The sequence below is a fragment of the Plectropomus leopardus genome, chromosome 8 (assembly GCF_026936395.1).
Source record: "Plectropomus leopardus strain MGB_pleo_1.0 chromosome 8, ASM2693639v1, whole genome shotgun sequence".
In the NCBI taxonomy this organism is placed as follows: Eukaryota; Metazoa; Chordata; class Actinopteri; order Perciformes; family Serranidae; genus Plectropomus; species Plectropomus leopardus.
Window position 1 is genome coordinate 15,955,894 of NC_142183.1, and position 16,885 is coordinate 15,972,778.

The window sequence follows — 16,885 nt, forward strand, 5'->3', positions numbered from 1 at the left end:
TGGTTTCTCGAGAAGGCACTTCATAACATTTTCTCCACTAGAAGGGCTCCCTAGAGAACACTTTATCATGTTTTATCAACCATAGGGGTATATTTATATCCAGTTTACTTATTATTGTGCTAAAACATATACCTTTTCTAATCTTTTTATGAGTTGAAATCACTATAACTTACATTATGTTTTCACTTTTTCACAAAAGCATCTCATAAAAATCAAACTGCCAGCTGCTGTTTTTAACCTTTATTGTGATTTTAGCAGTAAGAAGTCTGTTAAGTGGGCATTCTGTGTCTCTCAATTACATTACATGAGCTTCATCAGCCAATGAAGCCAAGGAACTGCACTTCCATGGCAAATAAGCAGACTCCCTCATCTGATGAGGTCTTTTTAATGTTAGTGAAAGCTCTTAAATTTAAAAGACATTGTGGTGGGCTCATTTTCTCAGCTGCCGTTGATAAGGTCAAGATTGAATTTTGACCCTCAAATCAGTGGGGTTGAACAATTTTTAGACAACATATATGATTAAGTAGAGGCAGACATTTTTAAAACAGACTAAATACTCATCTGCAGGTGAACATTTTCATTATAAAGTTTGTCATTTTGAAATAATGTTAACAAGTTATCACCTCAGGGTGGTAATAAGATCAGATAAGCTCAACCAGTTTCCGTCTGTAAATTAAAATGTTTGGTTCAGTGATGTTGTTACCTGGCTCCGGGAACCTCTGTAAATAAAAAAATAGATTCATGTTGTTACGCTGCCTGATAATCTCCCTCCTGTGACCAGGACCAGAATAATCCTATAATTAATTCTGTTACACTTCCATAATAAAACAGCATAAGCACGAGGGACAGCATTTCCATTAAAGGTTATAGAAACCTGGCAGAAGTTGTTGGATAATTAGGTTTTTAGCTTAAGAGCAAAGCATTTCAAATATCTGTTGTTGTTTTTTTGGTTTTGTTTTTTATCTAACTTGTTTATATTCTTCTTTTAACCATTTGAAACCTTTCTTTCAGAAACACTGGGAGAAGGCAATTAGCAACTTTATACGAAATAAAAAAAACAAACAAACAAACAAGAAAACGACCTGAAAATAACCCAAAGTAGAAAACAAACAAACAAACAAAAAACCCAGTGAAAACAAATGACCAGAAAATTAAAAAAAAAAAGAAAGAAAGAAAGAAAAAATAAAATAAAATAAAATATAATATAATATATTATATATTATATATATATATATTATATATATATAATATATGAATAGGAAATTAAAAGAAAATCTAACACATTTCTGGACATTTTCCTGCTAATTTAAAATAAATATTTTTTTTAAAGAATTTTGTCTCTCCTAAGCTAATTTTCTGGCCATTTTCATCTTGTGACTGTTTCCTTCAAAGTTTCTTTCAAAATTAGGTAATAAACTTCCTTGCGAGGCTTCTCTTGCTCATCACCTCCCCCCATGTTTTAAAAGAAACCAAAAAAAATTTTCTCGGGTTTTAAAGGTTTTCATGGTTGTGAAAGGTGTCTGAACACAGCACAAAAAAACTAATGTCAATCCAGGTTTCAAAGTTCAGTACCTGACTACATTAGTTGTACTACACCACTGCAACTATGTGATTAAATATTATCACACTGTGGAAATAAAAATCATAGGTTTTAGAAGTTAAACCTAAGACTAAATCAAATGGTAAACGTTGCTGTGACTTTCAGAGGGTTAACAGAGCAAAACACCCTCGCTGCTGGAGTGTCCTTGAGCAGGACTTCACCTCCTCAGCGCCTCCTCAGCGCCTCCTGGTTGCTGCAGTTGCTCCTCCGCTCCAGCAGGGGGCAGATTTGTGATGAACAGCAGCAAACAGTCCGCTGCGTTCACTAATCCAACATGTCTGCGCCCTGAAGGATGCTGCTAACGGCGTGAAGGTACAGGACAAGTGACAGGTAAGATAACCCTGATGTTTATGTCGTGTTTTTATAGTTTAAGGCTTTCCTCGTTTACCTGTTCATAACATTTTAAAGCGGTTTATCGAGACACTCGAGGTGTTCGTGCAGGTAACGTGTCTGCGGCTTCTTGCTGTTTCAATGTGACTGTGGACACAGCTGTGGCGTCACGTTTATTTTTTTTAGCGAGTGTGTGTGTGCTTTATTAGTATTTTAAAGAGGAGTTTATGTTGTGCAAACACTGTATCAGTCTTTTAATTGTTCTACGCCACTTTATTTTGACGTGGTTTGGTGAACGGGTCCCCAAATGAAAGAGTGAAAAGAAAAATCGTTCATCCTGAAGCAGAGTCAGTGCTGAAGCTGGAAATTGTGGATAAACTTATTTTAGGCTCTACTTTCAACTTTGGTTTGTTATGGAAATGATAGACATGGCGTGAATTCCATGCTTTCTGTTTACGTTTATTATTAGCATTTTATTTTATATCATTTTAAAGTAATGCTGTCCCCGGACACTTGTCGTCTCAAAAATCTTCTCAGGGACTGTTCTTTATTTATCAGAGAAGGGGGAAGGCTGTAGTGTGACATGCTCGAGCTTCTCTGAGTGTCTGGTAGAAAATGCGTCAGCCACTATAAATTACTTGTTAGATTTTTGAAAAATGAAAGTAAAAAGTTAAAGATAAAATCCCTGAGGTGAAAAAACCTCTGCGTTCCAGTCTTGTCTTACTTGCTGGTTAGTTTTTGCAAATGGTTAATTTTTGGTGAAAATTTAAATGAGATGTAGAATAAAGTGATTTTGATAAACTTTCACAAAATTAAATTTTTCTGACGGAAGCGTTTGTCGTACGTGATGTGTTGAGGACCACTGGAAATTTGAAAATCCAATGATAATATCTGTTTTTACAGTTCCTGGATATGATAAATGGAGTTGTTTTGGCGATTTTTTTTAATAGAGCAAGTTTTTGAAAATTGGTGGTTAAAAAAAATACAAAATACAGCCATTTAAACTTGTATGACCCTCCCCTAAGCCAAAAGAAAAAACATAACTCCCTCCAAAGTGCTTAAAAAATGTGACATGCCTCCCCCTTTTTGCTCCACCCTCCCCTCTCATAAATAACAAACAGTCTTTTGCCTCGCTGTAGGCAAAGTGGACCAACATGAACACAAGATCTTCTGACATTTTTTTTTTTTTTTTATCAGTTTGGGTAATATTTCTCGAGGCATTCTGTATTTGTGTATTTGTCCTTAGGTGAGGCTTATTTGAAAAAGCAAACATCTTGTTTACATGCATGCACTAATCAAGATTTAGCTGTATTTTTATCAAAATCTGATGACTGTTGTTGGGTTGTTTGCTCATGTTTCAGCTTCCCAGGCCAGTGTGAGTCAAATCTGATCAGAGCACACAGAGCTCAAACCCCTGCAGCGGACACCAAAACAATCGAGAGAGATAAATTACACTACAGGTAAGAGGAATATGTGTTTTTGATTTTGGGGTAAACTGTCCCTGTAGACAGATACAAACTTTTACTTTTACTGTACTTACTTTGTCATGAATTTTGAATGCCATAAAGAAGTCCTCAGGCTCTTATGCTATACTGACAATGAACCTGAGAGATTAAAATTCCTCACCATATTGTAGATGTGTTTGATTAGCATATTTATTAGCAACACTGTTGTTTCTTAATTGTTCCCAAATTAATCAGATTCACAAACATTTTTCATTTTCCACAGGAGACATTTGACTTGTCATAGCTGAAAAAGCACAGGTGGAACTAATAACTTTAATGCCATTTATAACAATGGCTTTGTTCCAGCAATTATTGCAATGCAGTGCAGTAATTAATCATGTTATTAGTTTGACAAGTCAAAATATCTGTTAGTTCTGTGCGCTCCCTGCAGTGACTCTCTGTTTGCACATCTAAATTTGTGTTTTAATGTGCCTATATTAAAATGTAGGTAGAGGCTCTGTAGCAACAGCTAATTTCCAACAATCAGCTCTTGCGTCCGCTCTACACAGTGCAGTGCAGAAGGGCCGTCTCGGTCTCTGTCTGTCCGGTTAGCACACGCTAACACAGCACAAAGTGATCTCATCCTTACTCTTCATATTTTGCCACTTAAGACCCAACACAGTGTATAACATTACACACCGTCCCATTGATCTTACATCGACGCCGAAACGACTTGACTCTGCCGTTAAACCTGTTGATAACTGTAGGGAAATGTTAGCCATGTGATGCTTGCAGTTATCCCTGTCACTATGTATGTGTGAGCTGCGGTCCCTACATCATCAGCGGAGGATGTGGTTGTTGTTATGGTGACAGTGCGCTAATGCTCTGTAAATTATCCATTTTATGCCGAGATGGACAACGTGTTGAGGGACGGTCTATTGTTTTGCACAACGGAAGGAGACTTGCTGATTTCTGTTGACAGTGATATCTATTGATACTGACAAAACTGCTAATATGCAGCGAGCATGCTGCAGAGCAGCTAGCAAAAGTGTGGACGGGGCAGTAACAAAATCAGGCAGCTATTTTTTTCATTAATTTTTTATTTAGATTTTCACTTGACTTAAAAAAAAATGCTGGGAACTTTCTTTATGTGATGTTGAACGTTTCACTTTTGATTAAACATTTGCTAAAGGCATTAAAACAAAGTTTTGTGTTGAGTTTTTTAGATTCCAAATTGTAAATATTGACAGAAAGATTTTCACTTTTTTGTAAATGCATATTGGTTCCAAATATTGGTTATCAGTCTCATTAATTACTAAAAATGGGTATCGGTATCGGTTGACCCCTACTTAGTACTTTATGACTCCACTTTATCTTTGCTCTGAATATCATATAGAGCTCCTTTAATTGGGATTATCCATCAGCGGTCTTTGTTTTTGATCGTGACTCTTCATCACAGGGTGCTAAGTATATGGGTTGTGAGTAGGTCAGTGGTTGAGTGAGTTTCCCATTACAGATTGTTCAATAGTGTTTCACAGATTGCAGACCAGTCAGAAAATTATAATCTCTTACACAGGTTGGACTCCAACAGTCTATATTTTTTTTTATATCTCAATAGTTTAAATATTTCAGACAATAGTGATAAAAGATTTGCCGCTCACCGTGTTTAAAAGAGCTGAGTCATTTTCAAACTGCACATCTCTTGCTGCAAAGTCGAGCTCAGACTTTTGCTGTACACTTGTAGCTGGAGCGATTCATGTTTGACCTCTTTTAATTCTGGTGTCCATCTCAGTTCACAAACCGCCCACCCGCGCTGTTATAATAATTCTTTCCCAGTATTGTGAATATGAGGTCCAGCTGCAGCAGGAGCTCAGACACGGGGGGGCAGATGGCTGCAGAGTTCAGAGGGTTTACTGTCACATTCTGGCTGCAGTCACACTTGGCTTGCAGTTTCTGAGCTGTAGTTCTGAAGGCTGGATTTTATAATGTCAGAGCCTTGTGTATCCGCGTGTTGCCTTAGAGATGCTGCGATGCTTTTCACTCTCTGTGTTTGTGTGTGTGTGTGTGTGTGTAATCATCTAAATCTATGCGATGCTTTTCTTCCTCTTCCTCTCAGTGCTTGTTTACGTGTTGTTGCTGAATATAAGCCTCAACATAAAGAAGTCTAATGATGTTGTTAGCAGTGAAAATGGGTTTTTGCTTCTTTTTTTTGTACATCCAGGCTTTATAAATCATGTATCCAGACTTCAAATTTAACACACCCTGTTGTGAATCCAGAGATAAAAGTTACAGTTCAGCCTCTAATTTAACTTTAGCCTGTTTTTGACACACCAGTCTGCGGTTTTCATGCACTTTTTGCTCAGATACTTGAGAAATCTGACAGCTATTCTATGCAGCCACAACATATAAAGCATGTCTGCAAAACATATCAGCAGAGGATCTGAAGTGAGTGCTGTTTTCCCTTTTTCATATTTCTCAGGTGCCATCTCTGCTGCTGATGTGTCATTGTTGTGGTTTGTTGCTTTTTGAGATTTATTCCAAGTACAGGCAGTTTGTAACACATTCTGTCTCACCATTCAAACATGATGGGGAGAGGGAAATGTAATTCAGGGGAGCCGGTAAAGGAAACGGCCTCTCTGGAATTTGATCACAGGCATGCAGAGATAATACACGCAGGGAGTTTAGACTGAGAGTCATCACTATTCAAGTACAAGGTCCCAGTTTGAATCCAGGCTGCAGTGATGGGAATCTGCCGCCTCAGTAGTCAACTTTTCACAGCAATAAAACAGCGCAGAGGATGGAGGGCCGTCCTCATTTACTGTCTTTTTCTTACATGATGACAGCTTGACAACTGGAAGACAAGTGAGCTGATTGTGTCACATTAAGTGGCCACAAGTATGTGGACGCACTGAACTTTACACCCATATGTGACTGAAAGTTACTGCTCAGGTTCATACCAGAGGTGCTGAATGGGGTCAGAGCTCTGTACAGGAAACACATCTCCCAACACTACTTAATTATTTAAAGGTGAAGTGTGTCAGATTTAGAGGGATTTGGTGGTGTCTAGTGGCGAATTGAAGATTGCAACCAGCTGAAACTTCACCCAGTTAGAATTCCTTCAGTGTTTATTGTTCAGGAGGTTTTTATCGGGGGCTGAATTATCCGCAGAGGTCTTTTCCTCTCTAAAACAAACAGACCCAGTCATTTAAATGGGTAAAAACTCTGAATAGAAAGGATTCATGCTACAAATCAGTGTAACCCCACCATTGCTAGGTGGCCACAATTGCGAAAATGCAAATGACCCTTTCTAAAGCCAGAATTTTGTCTGTTCAGGGCTATTGTAGAAACATGGTGAGCTTCTTAAATGAGGATTCACTCCCCATATAAACCGCTCATTCCAAGGTAATTAAAACACAATTATTCTTTTTCACAGGTGACTATACAGTTAGGAAAGTAGACTCAATATATTATATTCCAATTCTTTCAATATATCCCCCAAAATTTACACACAGAACCTTTAAATAAATTACCAAGCAAAAAATGCCAAACATTCGATGGTTTCAGCTTCTTCAAATCAATATGCTTTCGTTTTTTTTCTTCAAAGCTATTTGAATATCTTTTGTTTGTCAAGTGTTTCACAGACAAAACAAAAAAGAAATTTCAAGACATCATCTTGGGCTCTGTGAAATTGTGACAGGCATGTTTCAGTCTTCTCAAGCATTTTATACTAAACAATTAATTTATGAATCCCCAAAATAATTGATAAGTCAGTCACTGTTGAAAACAAAAGTGGAGGCATCTCGAATTTTGAAGCATGAGAAGACACAGTAGCAACTGAAGCTGTTATAGAGACTGAGCCAATTATATCTCACCCCAACCAGAGGGGAAAACAATTTATCGCTCTCCATTAACTTTGTATTGCAGGAAGGTGCCTCCTTGTCATTTTCGTCTGCTAGCACATAAGAGAAAAGTGCCTAAAAGCTGCAGTGTGATGGGAACTACCAACAGGGCGAACCTCAAACTAAGTTTCTGCTGGACCAAAAAACAGAGTTTTTAAGAAGATAAAAGTGGATACAGAAATGTGGCATCAGCAGGAAGAATGGGAAAACTGTGGGATCCTGACATTCGGCAAGCAATTTGCTAATTTGACCAGACAAACTGTGGAGGTTAAAGATAATTTAGCTATGCAAAGCCTGGCTTGGGGTTATATAATGATCTTGCTGGTTATTTGATCAAATAGTTGTAAATATCAAAATGTTTCACGTTCAGTGGGATCATTTAAGCACGCCGGGATACTTAGACAGGTTGACAATACTGAACTTGTCAATATCTTTTCCTCTCTGGTAGACATAGAGTGTTAAAATACTACAAAACTTCAGTTAATACCCCAGGGTGTTATCTGAAATCACTGAACTCAAGAGGTTTATGTTTGGAACAGATGTCTATATGGGACGGGCTTTTATTTCCTTTATCACAAAACTGTTGCTCAGCAAAGATGGAAAATACAATCAAATGATTTATTTATATTTTTATGATATTTAATTAAATTCAATTCAGTTCAAAAAACTTTATTTGTCCCCAGGGGGCAATTCAAGGCACACAGAGCAGTATGACAAGCAATAAGGTAAAGATGAAAGTAAGAAGGAGAGAAAAAATAGAAATCAAAATAAAGATAATTTAAATATTTGTGTATATACAGTATATAGGTGAATAAAGTATAATAATAATAATAATAAAAGGTGCATGTAAATTTATGTATCAGGATATCCAGAATCTAAGACAATATCAGTCTCATAATATCAAGATATTCCCCTTCCCTATTTTGGTCACGATTCTTTCATGAGCAAATTTAACAGATTGCATTACAACAGTTCTATTAGTTTATATGTTTATGTTTAAAACACAGACAAAAAATATGAATATTATAAATATTACATTATATTAAACCATCCAAATGGCAGACAGAAGGGAACTGAGTGTCCAGTATATGAAGATTGAAACACGGCATTGTACGATGATATTTTGGATGGTAAAACATGCTGAACACTGAAAATGTTCACCCTCCAGTTTTGATTAACATTTTGGCACAAATTAAATGTCTGTCTGCACAGTAAGACCATCGGCTAAAAAACATATTAATTTAAACTGGAAATAACTCCATCAGAATATATTTTTTTTCCAAGATAATTGCACCCTGAGAATTTGACGGAAAGCAGTTCCTGCCACTTACTGCTTATTTTGTAGTTTGAAACTAATTAAATCTGGTTTTACATTGGACAACTTGATGTAAAATGTGTTTATTTCTGATAGTGTGGAAATGATGAGTAGTTTATTTCTGAAATGCAATGGATTAGTGCAGAGCTTGGAGAGACGGGACCTGCAGGTTTAGGTCTCGGTTAAACCGGGTCATGCAAGTTCCCTTTTTCAGTCTTGTGGGATCATTCAGACTCGTCTTGAGTTCTTCGTTTTATTTGACTGGCCTTTAGCACTTGGCATTCAGCAATCAATAGCTCCAGGGCTGGAGTTTGATGGGGTGAATACTAATGCGGTGGAACAGCATCGGCATATGACTGGCTCTCTATAACTTTATATCTGACGTTATCTCTTAATCTTATCGAGGGCGTCCCATGTGGTTTGCTGAACGATCAGAGCCCAGTACATTTGTTCTGTTTGGTCACTGCATTAGGCTCATCGATTACAGTTAATCTGCGGCTCCTAATTCATAACACGGTGCCATCTAAACAAATACTGCATCCCAGAGTCCCCTGTTGCCAGCGAAGGTCCTTCCTGCGGAGTTTATTGTGCTGTTAACAGAGATTTGGTCCTCTTATGCATTCAAGGACGCCAGTCATTTATTGCAGCTCTAATGGTTTTCAAACTTTTCCGCACAGAGGGGCAGAAACAGGAAATTGCTATTATAATTTTAATATTCCTGTGCTTTTTTTTCCATTAGTATCCAGGGACTTCAGCGTGTCTTCAGGGCCTTTTTTCCTGTTTATCTACAATGTGTTTTATCCGCAGGGTCATGTAGTGATAACATAGGTCATCTCAGAAGTCACACACGTGACTAAGGTGCGCTGCTGTCTGATTGTGAATTAATCTCTTGGCTAAATGCCAGTTGTATCATATGTAAAGGTGATTTCCATCACTAGAAGGACTGCCACACTAAGAGTTGAATAAAACCAGTTGTCAAGAGTTTTAGTGTCGTGGTAAGATAAGAATGAATTCTGTCCTTTTCCTTGTAATTTCCTTGTAATCCTGATGATGGTTTCTGTTTGGAAACGAGCTTCGACAAGTTTTAAATGTTTAAAGAGATGGAAACAGAATGGACTCCTTTGAGTGATGAGACCAGAATAAGAATACTTCAGTTCTTATCAGTTTCACAAAATTAGACCCTCAGGACCAGAAATATATATCAAGTAATGGATCACACTCTTTAAACATGACCTGGGATAGAAGCTTTGTTTTGTATATTTTTTTAATATATCAGCTAAAATCATCCTAATTAGAGCTGTGAACTATCAGCAAAGCTGTAAATACAATGTTATCGCAACACATGGGGCACAGCAGGCGGTAAATAAAATTTGAAAAAATAGAAATGAGTGCTGCACCAGTTCAAAAATAGGCGTGGGTGATATGGATAAAATCTTCTATCACAGCACGTCATGCTGTGGTTGGGACAGATACTGAATATTGCAACTGCAGCAGTGTTTTGGAGAGGGACTTTTGATGTGTCATTTCTACTCTGTCTCCCTTTAATTCCTGTCATCTCGTTACTGTCCACCTTTAAATAAAGACAGAAATACTACTAAATAATAAGATATATTTTTAAAAAAAATGTCTATATTTGTATGTTTAATTTGAAACATTGCCCACAAAGGCCTAATACATCCAAAAAAATGAATGAACAATAGTACAGTGACAAAATCCCATATGGTTAGGGCTGGGTATGGTTAATAAGTGTGATACCAGTACTCTTAAAGTGATACAGATACCTAAAGAGTACTTCATTTGCTACTCATAATGTGAATGGAGAGACGTGTGGTAAAGCCATGCTTCTGAATGTTTTAGTAGCATCTCGACAGACTGAACTGCCAGTTTGTCAAGACTCAGTGCTTGACTTCACCTCACACCACAGACTTTATGGGTTGTAGCCACTGCAGCAGGAGTGTGAACTCTGGGCCAGAGACAGTTGATGAGAATCTGCCTGCCTGTTGCCTGCAGCAACAGGGCTAACTGTAGCATCACAGGGCTAACTGTAGCATCACAGGGCTAACCATTGCATCACAGGGCTAACCGTTGCATCACAGGGCTAACTGTTGCATCACAGGGCTAACTGTTGAATCACAGGGCTAACCGTTGCATCACAGGGTTAACTGTAGCATCACAGGGCTAACTGTTGCATCACAGGGCTAACGGTTTTTAATGATAGAGTCAAGCCATTTTAGTGTCGATATGAGTTTATTGGTGCAATTTAACAGCTCAATGTTGGACGTTAGTTGCTGCTGCTGCTTTAACAAGTGCTAACCAGGCAAATGTTGAACTGACCATTTGCTGGTGAAGCGTAGGAGTCAGCAACAGAACAGGGAGTCAGAACTGTCTGAGATCAGACCGCTACTTAAAAAAATATGCAGGTATTGTTTAGCGGGAGGCATTTTGATACTACTTGGTACTGGGTTACTTTGGTCGATTCTAGGGGTTTACAGATTATTGGGGCTGATATTTGGCATATTGCAGATTATCTGTATCAACATTTTATTTGAATGATTGCTGCTAAAATTAATTAAATAAAAAGTGCAAAGAAAGTGTCAGCATGGGAGGAAATTTTACTTTGTAAAACCTCCAGGAGCTATTTGTATTTATTCAGCTTTTAATTTAATTTTTTTAATTGACTTTATAAAAAAATTTTTAAAAAAAGTTGCTGGGGACTTGCTGTTTTAGGCATTTTAACAAAGTTTTGTGTTGGAGTTTGTTATATTCCAAATTCTAAATGTTGACAAAAATGTCATTTTTATGGTAAATGCATATCGGTTACTATTATCGGTCCTATTAACTACTAATAATTGGTATCGGCTCTGAAAAACCAATATCAGTTAACCCCTAGTCAATACTTTAAAGATATTGAGTACTGATACCAGCCCTACTGACAGTAACCATATCATCTTATTTTATATATTGTCATTTTGCTCTCCCCTGTCAAAGAGTTAAAATAAGACCAAAAGGTCTACAGCCATACCAGCATCTCTGTGACATTCAACATGTTGACAGTCATGATGCTAACATGCCACATTGACAAGGCTAAAATGCTGATATTTAGGTTTTCAGTAATGTCCACCACAATAGATAGGCATGTTAGCAAACTAACATTTGCTAATTACCACTATGTTATTAACTCTGCAGGTATTTAGCCGGCATTTAGCTTGCCATATGCAGGAAATTTTGGCTTCAGTTTATTACAGTGAGAGGAAGTAGAGACACAACGTGCATCTTTATATGCAGTCATTGGTGGCACTGTGTGAAAAGTCAGGGGATTCACAAAGTCAATAGGATTCATCCTTTTGGCACAGTGAATGTCTCTACTAGAGTTTATGGGAATCCATTCAAATATTGACAACATGTCTTGACGGAAGTAATGAACCAACTAACCAGCGCCGCCGTCCCGTAAGCCGTGCTAAAAGCGTGAAAATTACACATACATGATAACTTTACATCCAAAATTCCCATAATGTGCCTTTTTTATCCTGACCCCAAATGATTAAAAGTAACAGGTTCCCATGTTGGTATTAAACCCTGGGTAAGCACAAGTCAGCAGTACTCTCTCCAGTCTGGTGGGCACGAGTCCCCCCACTCCTACAAAGATGGTTTAGGATGGACACAGAGAATAGCTGCAGGGAAACATAAACCAGCCACATAAAGGTGCTCAGATGGAAGTAAAATGTGAAAAAGCCTTTACGGAACTCAGTTTCAGGTTAACGCTGCATTTACGCTCAAATAATTCTTTGCCTGAGCGTTAATTTGATAAGATAATAATCTTTGATTCTTTCTTTCATGTGGCAGCGCAGCATCTGTGTTATTAGAAAATATTTGACTTCGTTTTCTTCACTGATTCTCTTTTAAATTAGCAGACGTACGAAGATGAGAAGACAGATAAAGTGTGTGCTTATTGAACCGGACTTGATTCCGTGTTGTTTGCAGGTACAAAGCCCGATCCCGCTGAGAAATCAATTAGTATTCAGCTTTTATTTCATCAGACTGCAGTATAAAAGATATGAAAGGTATAAAGAGAAGAAGAAGACATGATTTCCTCCAGGCTGATACAGTGTCGGTATAATTTATATAGAGGACAGACTGGGACTTTAACACCAAAGAGATTTTTTCAAAAGACCTTTTCTTCCACTCCTCAAGACTGTCATTTTACAGAAGATCAATACCCGTGACCTTGAACTGTAAATAAATAGCAGATATAGAGGCTGCATTGATGTCAGTCACTGTGTGGCTTGTCTCGTTAATGAAGACTAAAGAGAGCCTAATAGCCTTAACAACAAACAGCGGTGGGCTCCACCAGCGCAATTAAAGGCACATTTTTAATAGCAAACTGATTAATTTCTTTAATCAAAGTCAGCTTTATCCTTGAAGTGCAGTTGGTTTTAATTATGCTCAAACACACCACAGTAGCTGCTGTTTACAGCTGTGTGAAAATCTCAAGGAAATTTCCGAGACATTATAATGAATAGATGATAAAAGATGTAATGAGTTTTTTACATGGGGAGTCTTCTCTCAATGGTTTATGCACATAATAATGACAGGTGGGATTTTTCACCGGCGTCTCCCCTGTGTGCTCAGTTTTATTGACATGTTTACCTCTGTCAAAGACGTTGTGTTTCCATCCCAGGCAGTTTGTCTGACAGGCAGCAGGAGAGATTTCTAGACTGATAGGTGCAGAAACAGCTCGGATTCAGAGCTTGGATTTTGGTGGTGATTTATTTACCAAAACAACGTGAGCTGACGCCAGATCCTAATGGAATAATCGCAAGGACAAGAAATACATTAAACTTGAAATGACAGGAACAGGAATGACATTGCTGGGTGCTACAACAATTTGTAGTATTTGGAGAACGGTGCAACGTTTGTGGTGTTTTTCGCACTATTATCGCTCACCTCGCCCTCCTTTATTAGATGTTAATTTAAAAGCTGGCTCTGTGGCACGTCATTTATCAAGCATGTTTTAACAAAGTGCTTTTTCACCGCAACTCTGCACGGCCCAAACAAATTGCCTCTTTCTGTGTACTCTGTGTTATCGACGACGCCGTTGCCAGTAATTGCCGTAGGAATGTAATATTCAGCCTAAAGAGCAGCTCAAAATTGTGTCTGTTCCTTTCAAATTACTGCGGCTTTGATTTGATTATGCACAGCAAAACGTTAACCCGGCTCTGATTGAGGCTTATTGTACTGCCTTGAACCATGTTTGCTGCTGCCGCACAGTTAATACTCCTTTATTCCTTGAATCTAATGTAAATTCAGCTGTGTGAATCGTACTGTCAATGCGGTTGTGTTGCCTTATGTAGGTCAATTCTTCTCCAGCGTTCACTGCCTGGCCTTGTGATGAGTGATTTCATTTTGCGAGGGAACTGCGGTTTTATTATTCATACTCCAACAGAGATTGGAGTTGCGGTGCATTAAAGCATGACGTTGTCATTTCCCCACTCGCACAACCGTTATTCCCTTTGCCCCAAATTGGAATTAAACCCAACATTTGATGCTGGCCCTAATTGTTTTTTCTCTCCCAGTCACAAAACTCTGGCTAAGCCTCGTCTCTCCGGACATACAGTGTGTCATTTTATTGGATGATGATTTTTTTTTTTTTATTGTAGCCCCCCTCAAACTGCTGGTTTAGTTATTTTTCTGCAGCTTGGCAGTTAAGGATTTATGAGTCTCTCTGTCATTGTTTGATAACAGAAGTGAGTTTGCTCACTTCAGATTTAATGCACACTTGGTCTCTGCATTTTCTAACCGGCTCCAAAATTGATCTGAGCTGCAACACGATTTTTTCTACAATGAGGTACCTGCACACATTAGGTGAGTAGCGTGAAATTGACCTCTGAAATGTAGCAGTGTATGAGACTTACGATGTAAAGACAGCTATTGAGTGAATTCAAATTAAATGGATTCTATTTGGGAGTCTTTCTGCAGTATGCGTAGCGCCTTAATGCCCTAAATATTGCCTCATGGTGGTTGCACTTTAACGGCTGCTGGCTAATCAGCCACCCAGATAGAATCACAACTTTTCTTTGGAGCACTTTCTCCCCGTTTGTTGCTTTAAAGCAGCGTGAGGTCCCATATATCTTTTTGGTACTGTCTCCTCTGTTGATCTAATTGGATACCCTCTGTTGCCTACAATGAATCATTGCTGGACCTCTCCTCTCCCCTCAAGTACTTATTTTTATTGAATGCAGGGTTCCCCTGAATCACAAGGCTCAACCTTAAAACTCGTATTTGTCCCTTGGCTCCAGTCATTGATCTTTTTTTTCTTCTTTTTTTTTTCTTTTTTTTTTTACAGCTGTGTCAGTATCACTTTTATTCCAACAGAGGATTACAGGCTCGCTTTTATGCGTTTCCGCCTCCCCAGAGAAAGGCCGGGAGTTCAGGCCATTTCCCCCACTCCACTAATTGACTCCTAATTTGGCAAATGCATTTTAAGGTGGGATGAAAAAGGCGACCCCTCTTTGCGTTCACATGCAGGGATGTCACTTCCACCCCTCCTCTGTGTATTAATATTGTTACTATCCCTCCTCTGCCCTCTATGCTTGACCTCTACTGATGCAGAGGGAGCTGTGCTGCAGGGCAGGGACTTTAGTGGTGACACATCTGAAGCAGAAGTGAGGTGATGTAGCCATTTTGGCATGCACCCCATGATTTTTTGGAGAGAAGTGTAAATCCTGCCAGTTCTCAGGCTCTTCAACGTGGTGAGCATGAGCGCCCGGCTGCTGATCCACACTGCGAACACCTCCAGGAAAGTGGCTTTCGCTGAGCCGATCGAAGGCAAAGATTTTTTTAATTACTCGCCCGCTGCAGAATGGAAAGGCGCAGGTTTTGCCTGTGGGTATCAGTATCGATTTGACTGTATGATGTTTTAATGAGCTCAGCGTGTAAATGATTTGTTGCAGTTGTGTATTCTTGAAAGGCTAATTTGTTTTTCTTCTCTCTTCTCAGTGGATGGATTCTCAGTTGACTTGGAGGCAGATTTAAGGCTTTCGAGACAAACCAGGATGTCAAAGATCTCAAAGGCAGCCAAGGCTGTGAAGAAACTGGATGCCAACATTGTAATCCGGGCTATAGTGAGGTCAGGACAAGCAGCCCCTGGACCCCCACTAGGCCCCATCCTGGGACAGGTAAAATTACTTACTTACCACTTCTTGTTCCATCTGTTCGCTGCGTGTAATCAGGAGTGTTAACTTAATTGCAGGAGCAGGGCTTCATTTTATCAGCTGACCTTCGGCACACAGCTCTCATTAACTGCGAGACAGCCTGATCCTTTCCTATTTTCACTTTGCCAATCACATAGTCGTCTCTTTCTCCTCAGTCACCTCATCGTACATCCCCACCACCACCTCCATCTTCTCTCATAGCCCCTATTCATATTCCCATTCTTATTCTGGTCGCACAGCTCCATTGTGCAGGTAGGTGCCACACTCTGCTTCAGTCTGCAACTATTTTCTCACAGTTTCCAGGCCAAAGACACTAACGCCTCCATCCACAGCAGCTGTCCATATACATTAGCCTCACTCTTTACAAGCCAGTCGATGAAATGGGATTGAACCTGTGAAGGTTTTGTCTTAAATTCTTGTATACTTCTCTCCGCTCCAATTGCTCCGGAGAGACAGCTGAGGTTGTCTTGTTTTTTATTGCTCAGGGATGCACCACGACAACTTTTTCACCACCGATGCCAATTCCTGCTAGAAGAATTTATGTATTGGCTGGTACAATAATAAAATAAGTCAGCAGTCCTCAAGCATTGAGCAATGAAAGGAGATGGATTGGAGTGAGTGGATAAAAATAACTGAGGGTGAATTATTTTCCAGCCCACAAATAAAATAATCCTTGTTTGTCTGCTCAGTGCTGATGCTCTGTTCATTAACCTCACGCTTGTTTCTGATCACACAAGTGTATTGGTTTAACATTTCTAGTAAAAGTTATATTTTATTTTACACCATAAAATCGCAATCTGCTCCCGCTTTAATGGTGATTCTGCTATTTAACTTTGATTGTCCTTTGCAAGATTGAGCGAAAGCAACCCTATGGCTCATTCTCTACATACAAATGATCCAGTGAAGCTCTTTAATGGACAGTGCTCATCAGCCCTGAATGCTGTTGCACGCTCTGAAACCAGATCAATTCTCACAGTTAATCCATCTCTGTGACTTCATGACGACAAGCGGAGAGGAGAATGGAAAAGTGGACAAAACTGGCAGCAAAAGCTACACGTGATTAATGTTGAGAAAAAGCAAATGTT

The 16,885-nt window shown here is 38.9% G+C and overlaps 1 protein-coding gene across 1 annotated transcript in view; it reads left to right on the top strand.

Annotated features, from left to right (window-relative positions):
* The first annotated feature begins 1,789 nt into the window (after positions 1-1,789).
* Positions 1,790-16,885, top strand: part of mrpl11 (mitochondrial ribosomal protein L11) — a 52,415-nt gene continuing 37,319 nt past the window's right edge. Inside the window, exons 1-3 of the mRNA XM_042493193.2 lie at positions 1,790-1,930; positions 3,292-3,390; positions 15,586-15,764. Of these exons, the coding sequence (XP_042349127.1) occupies positions 15,642-15,764 (123 nt within the window). The 5' untranslated portion in view covers positions 1,790-1,930; positions 3,292-3,390; positions 15,586-15,641. The remainder of the gene's footprint in view (positions 1,931-3,291; positions 3,391-15,585; positions 15,765-16,885) is intronic.